This window comes from Eriocheir sinensis, chromosome 3 (assembly GCF_024679095.1).
Source record: "Eriocheir sinensis breed Jianghai 21 chromosome 3, ASM2467909v1, whole genome shotgun sequence".
In the NCBI taxonomy this organism is placed as follows: Eukaryota; Metazoa; Arthropoda; class Malacostraca; order Decapoda; family Varunidae; genus Eriocheir; species Eriocheir sinensis.
Window position 1 is genome coordinate 16,261,535 of NC_066511.1, and position 21,048 is coordinate 16,282,582.

General features: G+C 41.2%; 1 protein-coding gene across 1 annotated transcript; it reads right to left on the reverse strand.

The window, feature by feature from the left end:
* Nucleotides 1–4,859: 4,859 nt before the first annotated feature.
* LOC127005798 (T-complex protein 1 subunit alpha-like) lies at nucleotides 4,860–19,981 on the reverse strand. The gene is made up of 12 exons (XM_050874920.1): nucleotides 19,801–19,981; nucleotides 18,579–18,664; nucleotides 17,982–18,086; nucleotides 14,936–15,057; nucleotides 14,724–14,823; nucleotides 12,087–12,279; nucleotides 11,628–11,773; nucleotides 10,010–10,144; nucleotides 9,331–9,476; nucleotides 7,937–8,129; nucleotides 7,573–7,759; nucleotides 4,860–5,299 (listed from the first exon to the last, which is right to left on the reverse strand). Exons 1-12 carry the CDS (start codon nucleotides 19,868–19,870, stop codon nucleotides 5,115–5,117), a joined length of 1,668 nt encoding a protein of 555 aa, XP_050730877.1. The 5' UTR covers nucleotides 19,871–19,981; the 3' UTR covers nucleotides 4,860–5,114.
* Nucleotides 19,982–21,048: the final 1,067 nt, after the last annotated feature.

Consider the following 21,048-nt stretch of genomic DNA (forward strand, 5'->3'; position numbering starts at 1 on the left):
ATCATCAGCCGGATATGTTTATTGCAAATTATTCATTGCTGAGATTTCAACTACTAATTAGGCAGCAGCAGGTTACTATTCAGGGCTGTAACCAAGACTTCAAAACAGATGAGGCGAACACAGCCTTGCTGGGGGGTCCGTGGGCAGGCTCCCCCGGGAGGAGGAGGAGGGGGGAGGGGAAGAGGAGATGCCAGACGAGGCGGTTCCCTCGTTTGCCCCAAGGTGGTTACGGGCGTGCTATTTTGTAGCGATTGGTTACTTTCTTTTAGTGGCAATACGTTACTTTCTTCTAGCGGCAATGGGTTAATATTTACAAGGCAGTAGGTTAATATCCATTGGGGTAAAATTGTTTGGTAAAGATTCGTATTAGGTCCGTGCCAGTATCTCATAATCTACTTTATGAAACATCAGTATCTCTTCATATATCTTTTCTACAAACCTTCAACAGTCATCGAAACGCTTTGAAAATCCAAGTCAAGGACTTTTTTTTTACTCTTGAAAATAGGGGATAATGTTTACGGAAGCGCGTCGCCTCCTCTGGCGGCGGCCGCGACGACGCTGCAGCCATCGCAGCCGTAAAATAGTTAGCAGAGGGTTTAGGGTCGGGGAGCATATTTAAACTACTCCAACCGAACTTTACGACCTAATAACGGGGGGGCTGCACCCCCCTCGACCCCCACTTCTAAACAGGGGGGGCGTAGCCTCCCCCCCCCCCCTGGACCCCCTCCCACATGTATATGTGACTTATTTCAACAAGGAGGTATTTCTCGCAACACCGGCTGCACCGTCGCCAGAGGAGGCGACGCGCTTTCGTAAACATTATCCCCTATTTTCAAGAGTAAAAAAAAGTCCTTGAATTGGATTTTCAAAGCGTTTCCATGACTGTTGAAGGTTTGTAGAAAAGATATATGAAGAGATACTGATGTTTCATAAAGTAGATTATGAGATACTGGCACGGACCTAATACGAATCTTTACCCCACGTTTACCTTCCCCAGGTACTCGTTTATCGACTATCCCAAAAGGAAGAACAAACAGCTGGGTGAGGTGCCCACTGCCCACCAATTGCCTGATCCGAAAGTTTAACTCAGGCCCACATATTCGTAGTAGGGACGCTAACCACTGCACCACGGAGACGGAAACTGCAGACGAATAAAGATTGAACCAGTAGGAGGACAGTTAATAAACCAAACATGTCTGCCTGACTGTCAAAATATTTTAAGGTGTCTCAAGGCAACAGCACGTTTCACCTTAAAACCTAAGAGGATGACCAGGAAGATCACCATGCAGTAGACCGCCCTTAGCAGAATGCATGTTGGAAGTTGATAGATGCTGAAGAGTTTAACTTATTTTTTCATAAGTTTGAGAATGAAAAAGTTATAGGACAGTAGTTTTCAGGGTTACAGCAGTCACCCTTCTTAAACATGGGTTTTATGAAGGTGTACTTCCAGGAGAAAGGAAAGTTTAGTGTTCAAAGGCGGAGGTGAGTTTGACCAGGCAGGTATCAACGCAGAAACACAGTTTTTAAGGACAATGGGAGAAACGCCTTCGGGTTACAACGCCTTCTGAGGGTTCAGGCCTGGAAAATCTTACGAAACAGCATTGTGAAGAATTTTAAGATCAACAAGTGAAGTCGAAGGAGGAAAGATTAGGAATTTATGGTCTAAATCGTCCAGTGTCGAATTTTCAGAGAAAGTTTAAGCAAAAAGTTCAGCTTTAGAGATAGGTATGACAGCTGTAGTGGTATGACGATTGAGGAGTGGTGGAGAGGACGAAGTGAAGTTAAATATTTTTGGGGCTAGGTGCCAAAGTCTCGGGAAGAATTAGTTATCAATATTTTGAAATTTTCTCTTAATGGAAGATTTTTGGGTAAATCAAAGAATAGACGTGGCACATTACCATGCAGAAATAAGTTTGATAATGCAATGGAAGGATCAGGTACATTTTGTAAGCTGCTTCTGTCTTTGGTAGCATGAGAAGTAAATTCAGACTGCACCAAATTTTTCTTCACCAACGTTGTAGTGCGAGAATGGAATAAGCTCCCTCCGTCAGTGGTCCAGTGTAACACGATTGACTCCTTCAAAAATAAGCTCGACCGTCACTTCCTTCAACTTAATATCAACTAGAGTCTTCTGATTAATGTAAAATCACTTAGGTTTAAGGACAGACCACCAAGTCTGGACCATGGGGTCTGTGTGGTCTGATTTTCTATGTAAAAATCTATGTAAATCACCAGTATGGATTCCGCAAGGGGCGTTCTACTGGCGATCTTCTTGCTCTCTTAACTGACTCTTGGTCATCCTCTTAGCAGTTTCGGTGAAACTTTCTCTGTTGCGCTAGACATATCGAAAGCCTTCGATAGAGTCTGGCACCAGTCTTTGCTTTCTAAACTGCCCTCTTTCGGATTCTATCCCTCTCTCTGTTCCTTTATCTCCAGTTTCCTTTCCGGCCGTTCTATCTCTGCGGCGGTAGACGGTCACTGTTCTTCCCCTAAACCTATCAACAGTGGCGTTCCACAGGGCTCTGTCTTATCACCCACTCTCTTCCTGTTATTCATAAATGATCTTCTTTCCATAACAAACTGTCCTGTCCACTCGTATGCCGACGACTCCACTCTGCATTATTGAACTTCTTTCAATAGAAGACCATCACAACAGGAAGTACACGACTCCAGACTGGAGGCTGCAGAACGCTTAACCTCGGACCTTGCTGTCATTTCCGATTGGGGCAGAAGGAACCTTGTGTCCTTCAATGCCTCAAAAACTCAATTTCTCCACCCATCAACTCGGCACAATCTTCCAAGCACCTATCCCCTATTCTTCGACAACACTCATCTGTCACCTTCTTCAACACTAAACATCCTCGGTCTATCCTTAACTCAAAATCTCAACTGGAAACTTCATATCTCTCTCTCTCGCTGAATCAGCTTCCTCGAGGTTGGGCGTTCTGTATCGTCTCCGCCAGTTCTTCTCCCCCGCGCAGTTGCTATCCATATACAGGGGCCTTGTCCGCCCTCGTATAGAGTATGCATCTCACGTGTGGGGGGGCTCCACCCACACAGCTCTTCTGGACAGAGTGGGGGCTAAGGCTTTTCGTCTCATCAGCTCTCCTCCTCCTACTGATAGTCTTCTACCTCTTAAATTCTGCCGCGATGTTGCCTCTCTTTCTATCTTCTATCGATATTTCCACGCTGACTGCTCTTCTGAACTTGCTAACTGCATGCCTCCCCCCCTCCCGCGGCCCCGCTGCACACGACTTTCTACTCATGCTCATCCCTATACTGTCCAAACCCCTGATGCAAGAGTTAACCAGCATCTTCACTCTTTCATCCCTCACACTGGTAAACTCTGGAACAATCTTCATCTGTATTTCCTCCTGCCTACGACTTGAACTCTTTCAAGAGGAGGGTATCATTTCCTCCTGCCTACGACTTGAACTCTTTCAAGAGGAGGGTATCAGGACACCTCTCCTCCCGAATTTGACCTTGCTTTTGGCCACCTCTTCTGATTCTTTTATGGGAGCAGCGATCAGCGGGCTTTTTTTTTTTTGTGCCCTTGAGCTGCCTCCTTTGTTGTAAAAAAAAAAAAGTACAAGGAATGTGTGCCTCCATCTCAGAGGCATTCATAATTTTATTAAGCTTGGTGCACACAGGGGTCTCTGTCCTGGAAACAGTAATCGTTCCACGGGGAATCATAAAAGTATATCCTCAGGTCTTGCCACCGAGACCGGGCTGAAACATCATGCCCGAAACACCACATCTTTGATGGGTCCAGGGTTGTACAGGAGTGATCAGACAGAATACAGAAATAAGGTTGTGATCAGAGGAGCCCAATGGAGAATGGTTTTACAAAGTAAGCTGAAGGATTAGAAATAAGGGAGATGCCTAGAATATTAGGTGTCTCCAAGGCGGTTGGGGATACATGTAAGTTGATGAACCAGCTGCTCTAGATCTAAAAGGTCTGTTAATGAGCCTGAAAGGCAAAGCTGGGGATGAGCATTGAAATCTTCTAAAATGGAGATTTCAGTAAAGGAAGAGCGAGTCAGAATGTGCTCCACTTTGGAATGTTAAGTCAAGGTGGAAATGTTTCATGCATTTAAGTTGTGAGCATGAGCAAGTACTACTGCTGTGTGCGTAGATGTACACACATTTGTAGAAGCAGTAGCCTCATACCTCAGCTCCTCTGGTGTCTGGTAGCTGAGATGCAGGGTCACATGTCTATCTTGCTCATGCTTCACACTGCCCAAGTCATTATGCCAGAGCGCACAGCAGGACAGCATCAAGCGAGAGCAGGCGCACTAACCAAGACCAGTGGACAGAGAAGCAGTGGGTGAGCCCATGGGCAGTCATAGTCTTCCCGCTTGCTGTTCTCTGTCTAAATAGCCAGTACATTGTGCTGATATTCTGATACTTGTGTGCATCGTTGACTCCATTTAACTAAGTGATGATGATCTAATAGTTTTGCAGTCTCAATGCAGACGATTTCCCCAACTAACCTCACTTAGAGAATATGGAGATCAGTCCCCATACTGATAATGTTAAAACATGTTTTGAATTGCAGATAAACTTTTAGTGCAATAATGTTGGGAGAATGAAATGTTGAAAAATGATTAGTTGAATAACTAGTATTTCCTGTATAAATGAATAGTTCATGTATAAAAGGCAGAAGGTATGTTACAATTCACATACAAGCTTACTGTTGCACCCAGGGCTAGAGCGAGTGGTATATTCAAGTGAAAACCTGGTTATTATATTTTAAGCCCTTCCAAGGGTGTGAACTGTGTAGATTCTTACAATATAGCATTACATGCTGTAGTGAAACTCCCTCTCCCAAAAAAGGAAATGCATGGAGAAAAAAATGCTGTTCATCGTGCATTTATTTTAGTAGTAGAAAAAAAACGGCAGGCCAAAGCTGATGTTACAAACAGTAGGCCAAAGCTGATGTTACAAAGTTTTCACTCGTGTAAGGAATTAGTGTCATATGCCTATATTAATTAGGATACTATCATGTAGGTAGATCCAAAGACAACTGCAAAGGTAAACTTTAGATACTAAGTGCTTTTATTTTTTTTGTTTTCCATGAATTGAGATCTTTAGGCTCATGTGATGAAATGATTTCAGCCCAGCTGGCCCGACTGCAGAGCTTGCTGATAGCCACTCTCCTTACTGGGCTCCTGCTCCAGTTTGATCATGTCGTCAATACGCAGAATGGTGATAGCAGCTTCCGTGGCAAATTTGAGTTGCTTAACTTTGCTCATTGCTGGTTCAAAGACACCTGCCTTCTTGTTGTCACGAACCAGACCTGTAAAATTAAGGTTTTGTTACTCATCAATGTATTTAAAAATTTCTATAGACCAGTTGTCCTCTGACAGTTGCATGCTGAGGAGCAGAGACCTCCTCTAACAGCGCACACCTCATTCAACCCACTTCAACTAAAAAAACAGCATATAATATATAATATCACATTTCGTACTTCAGTTTCAGTACTTATTGTCACCATCTTCAATGGCTGGATAGGAAGAGTAATTGTCACCATCTTCAATGGCTGGATAGGAAGAGTAATAAGGCAGGTGTAATACATCTATGTGTACAGCAAGTAGTTCCTCAGAGCAGGAGCACCCAACTAGATATCAAACTGTACAGTGTATGAGTGAAGTCAGATTGTATCCTTTCCTCTACTAGGGGCATCATTATGTAATCTGGTTAAAATGTAGATACTCTTATCAAAGGTGAATTTGAATTTGTTTCAATCACCTGCCTTTGATTATAAAAAAACACTGTGGGGTTAAAATAGTGTATCCAAAGCCTTTTGCATTTCATCTTTAATCTGATTAGAGCAATATCCAGTAATGAGGTCTCCAGTGGATAGGTATCTCCCCATCCCACTATTTCCCCTGTCTGCTGATGACACTAGGGGAGGAGATTGGAAGTTTTTAATTTAACCATCTCGCACACTTGATGCACGTGTGCATCAAAAAACTTACTTTTTGGTGCATCAAATGTGAGCATAAGAAGTTTTATGAAAGTAAGGAGTTGGCAACTTTGTCCCTTCCATAGATTGGCTGAGCGAGTGATAAATGAGTCGGTATTTGCAAGTCAGGCAGGGTGTTCTGTGGAGAGCTTCCCTGTACATAGGATAACTCATGTTGCTGAGGAGTGACTCCATCATGCGGATATGCCACAAATGCTTCTCAACAAATGAGGTATTGGAAAGAAAACTTACTGGTGCGTGAGAGGGTTGACCACTTCTGCCTTCAGTGCTGCATACCAACTTGCATACCCATCAGGTCCCTTTGCTCATGTGCTGTGGCTGCCACCACATTTGACTGTTGCCACTGCCTTTGTGTCATAGTCTTCTACCAAGGCTGTCCTTGTAATGGACACAAAGGCAGTGCTAACGGCCAAACGCGGAGGGGGCAACAGCGCATGCACTGATCGCAGACTCAGTCATGCTCCAAACTCCTAATCTCTCCCCTCCACTCCTGGTGTGACATCCTGGCTCCAGCTTCCCCACCCACTTTCATAGAACCATCTTGCACCCAAATTTTTTTCCCAAATTACTGTTGCTTCTGGTGTGACACACTGTTCCCAACTTGCTCCAAGGATTCCAGATGAACACAGCCAACACAGTTACTGGAGCTGCACCCTTCATCCTGTTAACCCAGCTTCTTCCCAAACAACCAGACACCAGGAGCTGGATTAATCAAACCATTTACTAGACATCAAGTTTGTAAGTCACCTGGTAACTCCATCTGCTACGAACACTCCTTGTGTTTAGGGAGCTCGGTTGGTGGTGAATGAACTGACGCACTGGTCAGCAGTTCATTAATCCCCAAAGAGCCGCCTAAAGATCAAGAGCGTTCAGAATGGAGTTACCAAGAGGTCTTGTAACTATTTTCATGAATTCGGCCATAAAATGACAACTTTGGCAGGGCCTGTCAGCACCCTTGTAAATACCAGAATAAACAGATACTTGTAGATACTTGTTTACTTGTCCCTCATAAAAGTCCCATAGTCCATTAACTTTTGATAGACTAAAATGCACTTGCCCTTAAGTGCCATTTTTCCATGAAAAGGTTTCTGGTATTTGATTGATTGAATAGATGATGCCCAAATACATAATTATTTCTAAAATTGCCAGGTAATGTGAACCAACATATATTAAACTTAAGCTGTTATAATTGAAATAAGTAGATAATGAAGTAATCAGCAGATTGTCTTAAAACACCAGTCCCCAAAGTTCCTTATTCACCTCTTTACCTCCATGCTCACAGTTCCTCCTCTCATAACACTCTCCAGTGCACCTGCTACCTATCTGCCTTTTACTGCTCCTTCCCTCACCTTCCATGCTAACAATAGTCATGGATACTGTTTTCCAAACTGCGTTAAATTATGTAAAAGAAAAATTATACGTATGAAGTAGCATACATCAGAATGCATACCATACCATACGTCTGCTCATCCACAACTGGTAATAGTTATTAGCTATGCACTGGTGAATTCAATTTTTTTTTGCTAGTTTATTGGACTAGAGATATCCATCATTGACATTATTGTAATGCGAAAAGGACATACCTTCTATGAGATCCAAGCCGTAATACTTTAACTGGGAGTGTTCAGTTTTTATTTGGGATGAATGATGGTATGCCCGCAGCTTGGGGACGAGGTCAGTGGCATCTTTGGCAGCATTGACAGAGAGGGTGTTGGGAATGACCAATAAAGACTCGGCAAATGCTCCAATGGCCAGTTGCTCCCGAGAACTCTGTAAGTGAAACATGAGATTTAAATTATCATGTATCTACGTATATATGCACACGTAACTTTGAAGAATGTGAAACAAAACATAGACATAAGTGTCAATCAGAGCAGCAATATTATCCAGGCATAGATATATAATCTTAAAATTTGACCAATATTAGCAAAAGTTGTATTTACTCACAAGACTCGTAGCAAAGCTCTCCAGGTAGACAGACAAGGCTGCCTCTACTGCACCACCACCACACACGATGGAGCTGCTCTCCAGGACCCGCTTCACCACACACAAGGCATCGTGTAAGGAGCGCTCCATCTCATCACAGTAGAAGTCATTTGGACCACGCAGAATGAGGGAGCTGGCTGATCGTGCAACAGGCCTGAAAGAGGAAGCCTAGTATAATATTTCACTTAATTTTAATACAAAATACAGAATAAAAATGACACACAGTTTGCACAGTGAGTCTTTCAATAACTGCAGCCATGCCTCAGTCCTTTTTATATAGAACCACATATACCACGTAAGATTTCTCAATCCACCTGCCCAGATACAGCAAGTCAGGAAGTTGAAATCTGTTATAATGAAACACACTTCAGGGAAGTTTGTACAGGCAAGTAAATGACAGAACTAGTCAGATATACACAAAAAAGCATATTCTAAAATCTGTATTTATTATACATTTGAATGTGGCATATACATGTGTCCCAATATTAAAGCCACCTGCCTCTACAATAGGCGCACCTAACATCACCATAGCCGATCCAGGATTCAGGAGGTTTCGTAAGGTAGAGGAGGTAACGTTATAATTGCATTTCGTAAAGAATCCTTATAACCAAAAACTAACTAAAATTATGAGTATTCTCTTTCTTGAACACAACATTGAATAAACTAACAGAACAATAATATGAAAATACATATAGCCACCGTTGCCAGATTGTCGTACTCGACCATAGTATTTACCGCTGTCTGAAGCCAAACTATTGCCAAGGAACATCAGAATTTAACTCTTTTAACTATAAATTAGTTTTGTTATTAGAGCCCAGACGACAGTTTGGGGTAGGAAGTCGGGAAATATAATCAGCTGAGTACGACAATCTGGCAACGTTGAGGCTGTAGCCCGCAGGCCCCAGGCAGCAGGCCTGCCATTTTGAGGGTATCAGATACCTGAAATAGCATATTTTTACTGCGCAACGCAGGTGATGTCACTTATTGTGACTTCGTGAGCTTTCATATTTATCTATTTGTGTATATTTCATGGTGGCAAAACTTAAATTACTAGTTTCATTTTTACTAGTGACACAAATTTGTGACTGCTAATCACAATAGAATTTCACTCTAATAAGTAAATCAGACCCCACAGAAATATTACCAGTGTGTGTATGAATGGATACAAAGATAAGCACATACTTTGATTTAACTCTAGGGTGTCTCGTGGATCATTAATAAATAAAAAAAATATCCGGATAGGCCACTCTTTAGCCCGTTACCTTCAATGGCCCCAAAAACAGTCCCTCCGCCAAGTTTGTACCCCACATTTGGTGATGTTAGGTGTGCCTATTGTTTCAACTTTAAATACTTACCCCTTGATGAGGATGAGCTCGTCATCACACACCCGCTCTTGACACACCTCGGCTGCCTCACCCAGATAGGTGGGTTCAAAGGATTCCTCACCCTCCAGGTTGCACAGTGTGGTCAAGAATGTAGCACCTGTTGCCTTGGCTATTCTCTGTTGAAAAATAATTTTATTTCACAATCACATTCATTCCATTTGCTCCAGAAATGTCAGAAATCACAATTAGCTTCTGCAATGAAAAGGGTCTTCACTCATGTTCTTACTCTGAGCTGCACTTATCCACTCATTTCTTATTTTCTTATATAACAATGATAAATTGGAAATTTTGGGAAGGAGAAAAACCCAGACTCACTGCAAATTTGTAGAACAATTACTTGGTACTTACTTCCTAAAATTCAGCGAAATTACATGTTGCCCAAGTGATAGCATGCATCATTCATGCCGGAGCTTGAGAGGTTTACAAGACTGAATATCAATGGGACATAAACCATTAAATTCAGTTGGTGAAGAACATCTACTGATATGTGACAAAGCACCATTCACTGTTGGTGACACTGCCTGGGAAAAATGGACTACTGTAATTTTAGTGTATGGGCACCATAACTTTCCACAGGTCTGGAGTCTAAACTTCATTCACTGCAAGTCCTGGAGCTATAATGATAGGAGAAAGATAACTTCCTTCTTACCTTTAGGTCAGACTTTTTGCAGCGACGGACAGCCACTGCTCCAGCCTCCACAAAGTACTTCAGACACAGGTCATCAATGCCGCCAGTTGTAAGGACTACATTTGCACCAGCCTTGAGGATTTTCTCAACACGTTCCTATAATATATAAAACCTTATATCTTCAAACACATGATGGCCAGCACCTTATAGTATAAATCAACAAAGAATGACCTCACTTACTTGTATAGAAAGTCTCATTAGTAAGGAAGTATATATGAATTTTCTGCGTCAAGACACAGTGTTTGATTTGTTTTTGTTAGGTTAGGTCAGGTTAAGTTTAGGGCATCTTCAAACCCATGATAGCAAGCACCTTATGGTATAAATCAACAAAGAATGACCTCGCTTTTTTGTATAGAAAGTCTCATTAGTAAGGAAGCATATATGAATTTTCTGAGTCGAGACGAATAGTAACTGTATTGGGTTTTGTTAGGTTACGTAGGTTAAGTTTAGGGTATCTTCAAAGACATGATAGCCAGCACCTTATGGTATAAATCAACAAAGAATGACCTCACTTTGTTGTATAGAAAGTCTCATTAGTTAGGAAGCATATATTAATTTTCTGAGTCAAGACCTAGCTATAGTGTTTGTTTTGTTATTGCTAAGTTATGTTTAGGGTATCTTCAGACACATGATAGCCAGCACCTTATGGTATAAATCAACAAAGAATGACCTCACTTTGTTGTATAGAAAGTCTCATTAGTAAGGAAGCATATATGAATTTTCTGAGTCTAGACCTATAATGTTTGTTTTACTTTTGTTAGGTTAAGTTCAAACTTTAATAAAGGGGATGTTACTAGGGTTTTGATTGTTAAAGAGCCAGGCAGGAACAATTAGCAACAATTTTAAGCTAGATGTATTCAGATTCAACAAAGACATAGTCAAGAATTGGTTCACCAATAGAGTGGTGGATGAGTGGAAGACTTGGCAGTCATGTTGTGGGTGCCAATACCATAGATACATTCGAGAAGAGGTTGGATAAAATCATGGATAGTGAGGTAAGGTGAGGTCAGGCTTACAGGAGCTGCCTTGTATAGGCCAACCGGCCTATTGCAAACTCTTTATGTTCTTATGTTATATAAGTGTTTGTGCATTTAAGATGAGGAAAAAAAAAAAGTAAGAGATGATTGAAGGTGTGGTATTTGTCAGACAAGGATGTGGATGGACTGTACTGTCAGTGGTAGAATAACAATCTGGAAATAAAGGATCATTGGACAGGCCACAATGGGGTATCCTATTAAGAGATGTTAACCCCTTCACTCCAGCGCCGCCGACGTCAGCATCCGACGGCGTCACCGTATGGAAAGGGTTAATCCTCTTCTAAACACATTAATCCTCTTCCATTTCCTCTTAATCCTCTTCTAAACCTTTTAAGAGGAAATGGAAGAGGATTAAAAAGAATTTAGAGGAGGATTGAGAGGTTTAGAAGAGGATTAATCCTCTTCCATTTCCTCTTGACCCTTTCCATATTGTGATGCCGACGTCTGCGTCACGGATGGAAAGGGTTAAACATTACAGCACAGACATCATTAGAAGGGGTCATCAGAGTTGATCTGATGGCTAGCACTTCAATAATCACTACCTTGGTTATGTCTGCCTCACGCTGTCGGATGGCCTCCAATTTACTGGGATCATTCACCAAGACCTGGATCCCCAACTTCATCTTCTCCTTGTTCAGAGAGAAATCAAGGCAGGCAATCTTGGCATTAGTGACTTTCTTTGCCATGGCTGGGGAAGACAGAGAAGGTTAGGTTAAATGCAGAAACACCTTTCAAGCAAAACAATATATTAGTACAACTTTTTCACTAATTACAACTGGTTCAAGTGTGGCAGTGTAGCAAAAATTCTTATTTATTGATTAAATCATCTGAATTTGACACTTTTAAACTGTTGTGCATCAAAAAAGGTTGGTCTATTCTCTATAGCAACATTGCTTGAACAGTGTTAATCATAGAGGGATGGCTATAATTCCAACTCTCAACCTCTAATCTAACAGACAATGAAAGACAACTAAAACAAGATTTGTAATTCAGGGACCTACCGTGTGACGCAACAGTACAGTTGAGGGCATAACCATTAACCATGGTGGATTCTGTAGCAGAGCGGCCATGAGCCTTGAGAATGTTTACGGCCTTGATGGGGTACTTGAAGCCTCCCTTGCCATCAGAGGTGCGCACTGCCATGGCAGCGTCAACCACCATGTTAGCAAAGAAGTCACTGTCGATGGAGATCACCTAAAAAACACCGCAACAATCAACATCAGTTCTGAGTTAGCCTCTAAGCCCCTACTGAGGCAGAAATAAAATGCTGCATAATTTCCAACCTAGCATGCAATAAAAATGAGGTACCAGTACCTGCTAAGAGTACAGGTAACTCTCGATTTACGCAAGTTTGTTTTACGCGTTTTTGAAATAACGTGGGGTCCAAAATCCAAATAAATGTTTAATTTACACGTTTTTTCCACTTATACGCGATATTTTATGGAGTGGCCACCATATGTCTCACACAACTGGACTCACACGGCGCCGCGGCCACACAGCTGAGCTCAGTTCTTCCCGCGTGCCACTTGAACAACAATACAGAACCCACGCTGCCACGCTAATCAACGATAGGGGTGGGCAGGTAACGGTACCAGTACCGGTACTAACGGTACCAGCACCAATACTAGCCAGGCGCTCATGCTGTCCCTCATTTCTTTCTCAGACAAGTGAGGCTGAGACTGAGTGCCTGATTGGATATCTCGGTGATATGGATATTCATTCTCTCTCTCTCTCTCTCTCTCTCTCTCTCTCTCTCTCTCTCTCTCTCCACTGAATGTATAACGCACACCTTTTCACATATAAAATGCCTGAAAGTTTAGCCCTGCGCGTTATATGCCGAATGTACAAATTTTTAAAGATTTTTTTTCTTCTTTGGAGTGTTTCATCTTATCCAATAACAACTGCAAACTTACCTTTATTATTGTTAATGATCCTTCATAGTCCATAGCTGTCTTATAATATGTTACCATAGATTACAGGGCGATCAAATAACTACTATACAAAAATTAAATCGGTGGAGGATCGCCCATGCCCTGCTGTTATCCTGTTTTCCCGTCGGGCGCCATTTGTATGATCTTGATCTTGATGTCACAGCTGGCTTACAATTGCATGACTAAGGAGCAGTACGAGCTACATAAAAGAATCATATTGGAAAAAAATATCCGTGTGTTCATTATTAATTATTAATATTAGTGAGAATAATGGGGTAAATATGATATCAGAAACTGTACATTATGAGTCTTGTACGAGGAGTTATTTCACACCCGGCCGCCATTGGCATTGTTTACAAACCACACAACCACACCCATACAACAAACAGCTGCATGCCACGTGAATTGTGTCTTGCCTAGTTGTCTGTCATAACCTACGAGTGACTGTGAGAATAATATGCTTATTATGATCTCAGAAGCTGTACATAATCAGTATGTACAAGGAGATATTTCTCGCAACATCAGCCTGGCCGCCATTTGCATTGTTTGAAAACCACACAACCACACTCACACAACAAACAGCTGTATACCGTGTGTCACCAGAACCGTGTGAATTGTGTCTTGCCTAGCTGTCTGTCATAACCTACGAGTGATGGTGAGAATAATATGCTAATTATGATATCAGAAGCTGTGCATCATCAGTATGTTTACAGGGATGTATTTCTCACACCAGCCCGGCCGCCATTTTCATTGCTTTACTCAAGGACACATGTCAATTCAAGCAGTAAAGATTACACCAAAAATATATAAATTTCGGGAAACTGTACATTGTCAATATTCTTTAACCCGTACATATTTCTGAGCATTTTAAGAACTTTCTTTTTTCAAAATTGTGGTCTTAAAGTTTGGGGTGCGCGTTATACGCCGGTGGGCGTTATACGCCGCAAAACACGGCATTTATTTTTCGACAGAAACCTACCTCTTGTTTGATTTACATTTTTTTTGATTTACGTGACCTCTTCAAGGACGCAATACTCGCGTAAATCGAGTTACCTGTATAACATTCATTTATATACATCAACTGCATAGAAACTTATGGTTCAAGTAACTGACTGGGCCCCCTTTTTGTTTTTACATCCAAGAAGCACTGTCCAGGTAAAATGAAGACGTAACATCACTGAGTTTTTGTCTTATATCCACCTGTGTTCAGATGAATGCAAGGTATTTAGTGAAAATCCTCACTGTTGAGATCTTACATTCTAAAGAAAAAGTCAGTCTTGGCTGAAAAAAGCACACTCAAACACATGATTCATCAGTCTCTTTAGGCAAAAAAGACTTTTCACTTCACTGTGAGAAATTTTGAGCAGGTAGACATATAGTGGTTGGTTCTTTGGTAATGCAAAAGAAATAAATTTAACAAGGTGTTTTTGCATTTTCCTCTTTTCTTATTGACTAGCTTTTTTCTTAAATAATTGTAGAAGACATGCAACTTAGAGCTCCTCTGCCCAGCTAGGGAGCAGAGCCATTGATAGGAATTCGGACTTTACGATTAAATTCCTGTTCAAATTTTTTTGACAGTAATAGGATTTCCAAACCACTAGAATTTAAATTAATGTACCTTCACTATTTTAATCTCTCTCTCAAATCTGAGGTAATCTTACAGTGAACCTGAATGCATTGAGTAAATAAATTAATTGCCACCAGTACCTTGGATGACATGGAGGTCTTGGCAGCAGCAACGATACAATCCCTGCCCAGGTCATCTGTGTTCATGGTCAGGTTATTCTGGATGTACCGACAAGCCTCTCTGGATGAAATCAAAGCATTAGATGTTGGCATAAAAACTAAAGACTTGAAATGTTAGGAATACATCAGTTCAGACGAGACATTAGACACAATAGCTGTTGAGGCACACTTACTTGCAGGCCAACTTGTAGCCAGCAATGATAGAGGTAGGATGAATCCTCTGCTTCACAAGCACATCAGCCACTTTGAGAAGCTCAGCAGCAATGATCACAACACTGGTTGTGCCATCACCAACCTGGGTGGTGGGGGGGATGAAAGGGTCAATTGTTTCCATCTGACATCAAATGAGCAAAAAGGTAACTAAATGAACACACACACACACACACCTAGTTGTATTTACCTACAACTGGGTAAATACACACACACGTAAATATATATAGTATATATAATATATATATATATATATATATATATATATATATATATATATATATATATATATATATATATATATATATTAAACAAAGTAAAGATTTCAAAAAGTTAGAAAAAATGAATAAATAAATAAAAAGGGCTTTCTTACTATGGACACTTACATGTGACAAATTATTATTATTATGATGTTCCTTGCTCTGCAAGGCACCAATTCCTCCCGTACAGGCCAGTCCTTCTTCGTGTAATGCTGAGCTTTGTCCCTACCATCCAACATGCACAGAAAGCACAGGTACATACCATAAACCAGGATGACTTCGGACAGTTTTCAAGGTTTTTTGCTTATGAATTTTTTATTTCTAGGCCTAGGATCTAGGGATGTACAGATACCAAAATTTTGACGGATACCGATACTGATACCCCAATATTTGACCGATACCGATACCTGTGCATTATTTTTTATACAACAATTCCAGCAGCTAAAAGGCAAAAAAAAAAAAAAAAAAAAAAAAACTTTTTCACCATAGAAGGGAAGAAAAAAAAGTAACCAGTGGTGGCCTGAAAAAAAGGTGTCCATAGATCCGTAGCCAGACGTGCTGACCACTGCACCACGGAAGCGCATATTAACCCTATATGGCGCGGCGAGGCAGCAGTGCATGGTTAACCCAAGTGTTAACACTCACCCCCATGAGTTTCGACACGGGGCGAGGGAGGAGGCGCCTCGTGAGGTCTAGTTGACTCAGCAAGGTTAGCTGTACCTTAATTGCCACACATTTAGGCAGCCCTGGCAGCGTGCCCCGTTGCGGGGCGACCGTCTGACTGACTGAGGCAGGCAAATGAGGCGAGTGAAGGGGTTCCGCCAATCCTGCGCCGAAGTTACTAAACATGTATTGTACACGTCTGCGGTACCAAAGGCTATACTGTATACCAAGTATTATATATTTGTATTCAAAGTAATATGAATCTTATCGTTTAAAGTGATGAAAATTAAATCACGGGAAATTCCAAACTACGTAGTATCATGCTACTAGATAATTACACTTTTCTAATATTTTTTCAACAATTTAGAAAATCCAATTTCTGTTGAACAAAATTATTTGCAACGAGTGACATGCGACGTACAAAATCCATAAGTTTCGGTAGAATCGGCAGAAAATCAGCCGATACCGATACTCTTAAAATCTGCCGATGCCACCGATACCGATACATCGGTACATCCCTACTAGGATCTATGCTGAGTGTGCATCTACTCTGTATTATTAAGGGCTATCATTACATGGTGCAACATTTTCACGAAACTTAATAGTTTTTGTGCTAAGTGAAAAAATATGGGTGTCTGAATTCACTCCATGTCTGGGGGACTTCAGGCAGTGGCCATATTTCATTGGGTTTACGTATCTGAGCCTGTCCGCACATTCTGGGGGTTACTTCGGACACTGTTGAACCGGGAAAAAAATTGGCAAAATTCTTGGGAAAAAAGTTCCCACATTTCAGGTCAGTAGTAACAGGGAAGTAAAACAATGGTCAATAATTTTGAAAAAAATGTTATAAAAAAACTAAGATGTACAGTAGTTTTTTTTAATGCTTAATGATTACATAATCACCACAAGAAATTTTTATAATGGTAGGACAACATTCAAGTGTGTTAGGGCTCTTTGAAGTGCACACTATTTTACATCTCATTTATCAGATTTTATTCTGATGCATTTCACAAGAAATTTATTCTTGTATATGTTATTTTGTAGCTGAGTACTTCTATTTCATATTTTCATGATATGTAGAATATTCAACATCACTGAACTGGCACCCCACCACCGCCGTTACGGACCCAAAAGTTAACTAGAGTTCATCTCTGGACGGGCTCCGCGCGGGGCCCGGGCTCCGTTGACGACGGATCCGTGAAAACGGAATAGTGAGAACCCCACCTTAGTCACCCCACAAAATGTAGTTATATTTAGGTGTCCGAAGTCACCCCATTTTGAGCCATTTTTCGACATGCCTCCATTCAAGTGACATTTACAGGTGTGTAGGATATGTTAAGAACCCTTGAATCATTCTAACTGTTCTAGTTAAGCATGTTTCTGATTGTTTTCTCCAGCTTTGATGTTGTGTGTAATACAGATCGTTCCTGCCAGAAGTAGTTTTCCAAGGGGGGTAAATTTTACGAAATCTCAAAAACACATATTGTGCTTCTTTTCAAAACAGCCATGTGTCTCAAGAAAACAACATTCTTATTCGAAAACTATATGGCAAAAGACAAATTCTGACACCAAAAATTATCTAGCTTGTTGCAACTGGCTACGAGTTATCAACTTGTCAACTTTTTATCCACTTCTTGTCCGAAGTCACCCCGTGTCCGAAGTTACCCCGGTTTACGGTACTTGGTGAACCCGGACTGTCGTCCCAACAAAATACAAAAAAATACCAGTTAGACAAAAATTGGCACATGTAAATTCTTCAGAATTCATTTATTTAAAGAAACAAGAATTTTGCCTCATGTAAATAGAAAAAACCCGGGTGTAAAAAAAAAAAAAAAATAAAAAAAAAAAAAATAAAAAATAAAAACTAAACAGCATGTGTGGTGATAGATGAAAAAAAAAGTTGACCTGATTGAGCAAAACCAATGTGATTTTGGGATTCAGCACATCAAAATTGTCCTAACTCAGCTAAAAAAACTTAGACGATAAATTTGCTGTTGGCTAATGAATTTATAGACAGCACAAGAAATGTCACTGACATAATTCAACAGCCATTAGCTACTAAAAATAATGTCCTCTGTTTCCTTACCTCCTCATCCTGCAGCTGTGCCAGCTCCACTAGCACACGGGCAGCAGGGTGCTCTACTTCCAGGAGTTTCAGGATGGTCGCTCCATCGTTGGTCACTGTCACATCCTGCACAGCACAATATAATTCTAAGTCTCCCTCATTATGATAGAGGATGCCCCCTAATTATTCAACTTACCACACAAATGACAATAGATTTGGTGTTCAGAAAGGATGAGATACCTCTCACAAATGTACAACCTGAGACACGGACAAACTAATGGGGAGGATGAGAGGAGAATTAAGAGTTAAAATTTCAAACTCACATTTGATTCTTGCTACAGAGAAGCCTTCCTAACACTGTTTATGATTCATTATATTTGAATTCCTCCTTTTCCTGGAACCCAACTATAACTCGACTCAAGATAAATTCACAAGGTTAAATACATGAAATGATAGGAAGGGAGGCACTGATGTTGCAATAGTTTGTGACCAGAGAAGTAGATAAGTCTGCCCTTAAAAGTAGTCCCCATACTAATCAAGAGGTCACAGCTATGAATAATTGGAGGTGTGGGTAAAGCACTTGCTATCAAGCATCGTGATAAAACACTTCATACTTACACCAACATCATCAACTATCATCTTGTCAAGTCCAACGGGGCCAAGAGAGCTCTTGACAATGTTTGCAACTGAACTGGCAGCAATAACTGTGGGGAAATTTAAATAAAAGTTATACGAGTATGTATACAAAAAACCTTATTTTTTTATGTTCAGCCAATCCAGCAGTATTTTTTTAATGAGACCTGCTACTCGGCTCAATCCATTTGTATTATCTATCTATCTATCTATCTATCTATCTATCTATCTATATATATATATATATATATATATATATATATATATATATATATATATATATATATATATATATATATAAAACAATGGAAATAAAGCATTGCATAGAGTATAACAAGGTTTGGTTAATTTGTGAAGTTTAATCATAATTTAACTTGACAAATCTAACTAAACCTAACCACCTCTAAACAAGGACAATTTTCTTCACCTCGCCTCCCTATTTTGATCTAACCAGACCTAGCATTACCTACTAACATGTGGGAAATTGCACAATGTCCCCCTTCAACCCGCCATTAAGCCATTTCTGCAAGAAATTGCCAGAAAAAGATGAATAATACACATGAAATGTCAGAAAAAAAGTGTCACACTCCAGTGATGGGTGTTAACCTAGATAAATGGCCATAAACCTAATGGATGGTAAACCTGTTACTGCCCAAATAAGTTACCTATTGATTTGAGACAAGAACCCAAGACTATCAAGTGTCAAAGAAACAACATGAGCAGAAATGCCAAAAAGTCAGAGCTGATTCATAGAAAGTCATGGTATTCGAGAGGTTTATCTGACCTACGTTCTGCATTAATCTAAAAATAGCCTTTGTCCATGGGCTCCAAATGTAAATTTATGACCGATTCTCTTAAAGTTGCTGAAAATTACCTCCTTCTATCAAAACCTTAGAGGGAGGAGGAGTGCATCTTAATCCCACTAACACAAAACATCAATCGGTATTATTGGAAAACTGAAAAGCTCCTCAGTCGGCCGGTACATTGAATCTGCAAGAGCATTTTCACACCGCCACTAAACAGCCCAGGAAGTCAAGATCCTCAGTGAATTGGTAACCTGAATCTGCAAGAACAATTCCACACGCCCTAAAATAACTCTGAGAAGGAAGGAAAACTCGTCCCGCCCCGCCGCCTCGCCTGACATGAGCTCGGGGCCTGCCTTCATCTTCCCCTTCCGGCCCTTCTTCCCGGCCCCGCGGCTCCTCACCATTCTCTGTGCGCACCGACGTCCCCGAGGAGCGCTTGCCCTGGATGCTGAGCACTGATTCGGCCGTCATGGTGGTGTGGTGGCGTGTGGCGGTGGTGGTGTGGTGCGTCCCGCGTGTGAGGCTCAGTGGCTGCCGTGCTGCTCCCCGCCGCGGCCTGACTCATGTAAACAGCGGCCACGAGGGGCGGGGGCCGCGGAGGGTTGGATCCTCTCAGTTTGCCGGGAAATACTTAACAATATCTTAAGTGAATACATGGCCATACACCATTGTCAGGGATAAAATCAAATATGTTGAAAAAACCTACAAAATGCCAAATGATCTGGATATTAGCTTACCGGGATCTATGAGAGGCTTCTCCCATTGTCATGTATAAGGGATTCGATTCCCTCAGCACGAGTATGCCGTGCTCGCAGAGCCTTCTGGAAGCCCGGCACAAATGTTTTATTTACTTGACATTTATCGAGATTTTCACCATACAACTGATTAGCAATCAAACGGCTTTCATGGGAATGCAATAAATATTTATTGAAAGGCATTTTATGGGACAAAACTATATACTACTGATTTGGGCACTACATTGTACTACCTACCAAGGCAAGGTACATCAACTTAGCATTGCTCTACTTTCTTGGTGAAAATCATGAAAAGGTACAGCATGTTTGTGTTTCCAGAGTGAAATGTGTGTCACGTGCATCGTGCAACACAGCCTGGCCATGTTAGGCGCGCCGCCCACGCCCCCCTGAGTCAGGCAGCACCGACAAGGGGAGCACCTGTGGGCGGGCCGAGGCCTGGGAAAGTACAGCGACTTACATTCACTTGCCTTTGTAATATATATTTTTTTCACATATCCAGGTTATTCATCGTATTTAGCATATAGCTATCGTTTGTTCACAAATTCAAGAACCAAAGACAGATGGCACAACAACACTACTGCTATTTGTACCTCTCTCTCTCTCTCTCTCTCTCTCTCTCTCTCTCTCTCTCTCTCTCTCTGTGTGTGTGTGTGTGTGTGTGTGACCACTGACCAATAGTCTGCGGAATGATCATTACGTGAATATTTTGAGAAGCGAAGGAAAGACAGACTGAGTATACATTACTTACACATGTACACCTATATCGCGTCCCTGGATATATCATTATTAGTTAAGAGAGAGAGAGAGAGAGAGAGAGAGAGAGAGAGAGAGAGAGAGAGAGAGAGAGAGAGAGAGAGAGAGACTGTTGATCTCCAGCAGTCCTCGAGTTGTCAT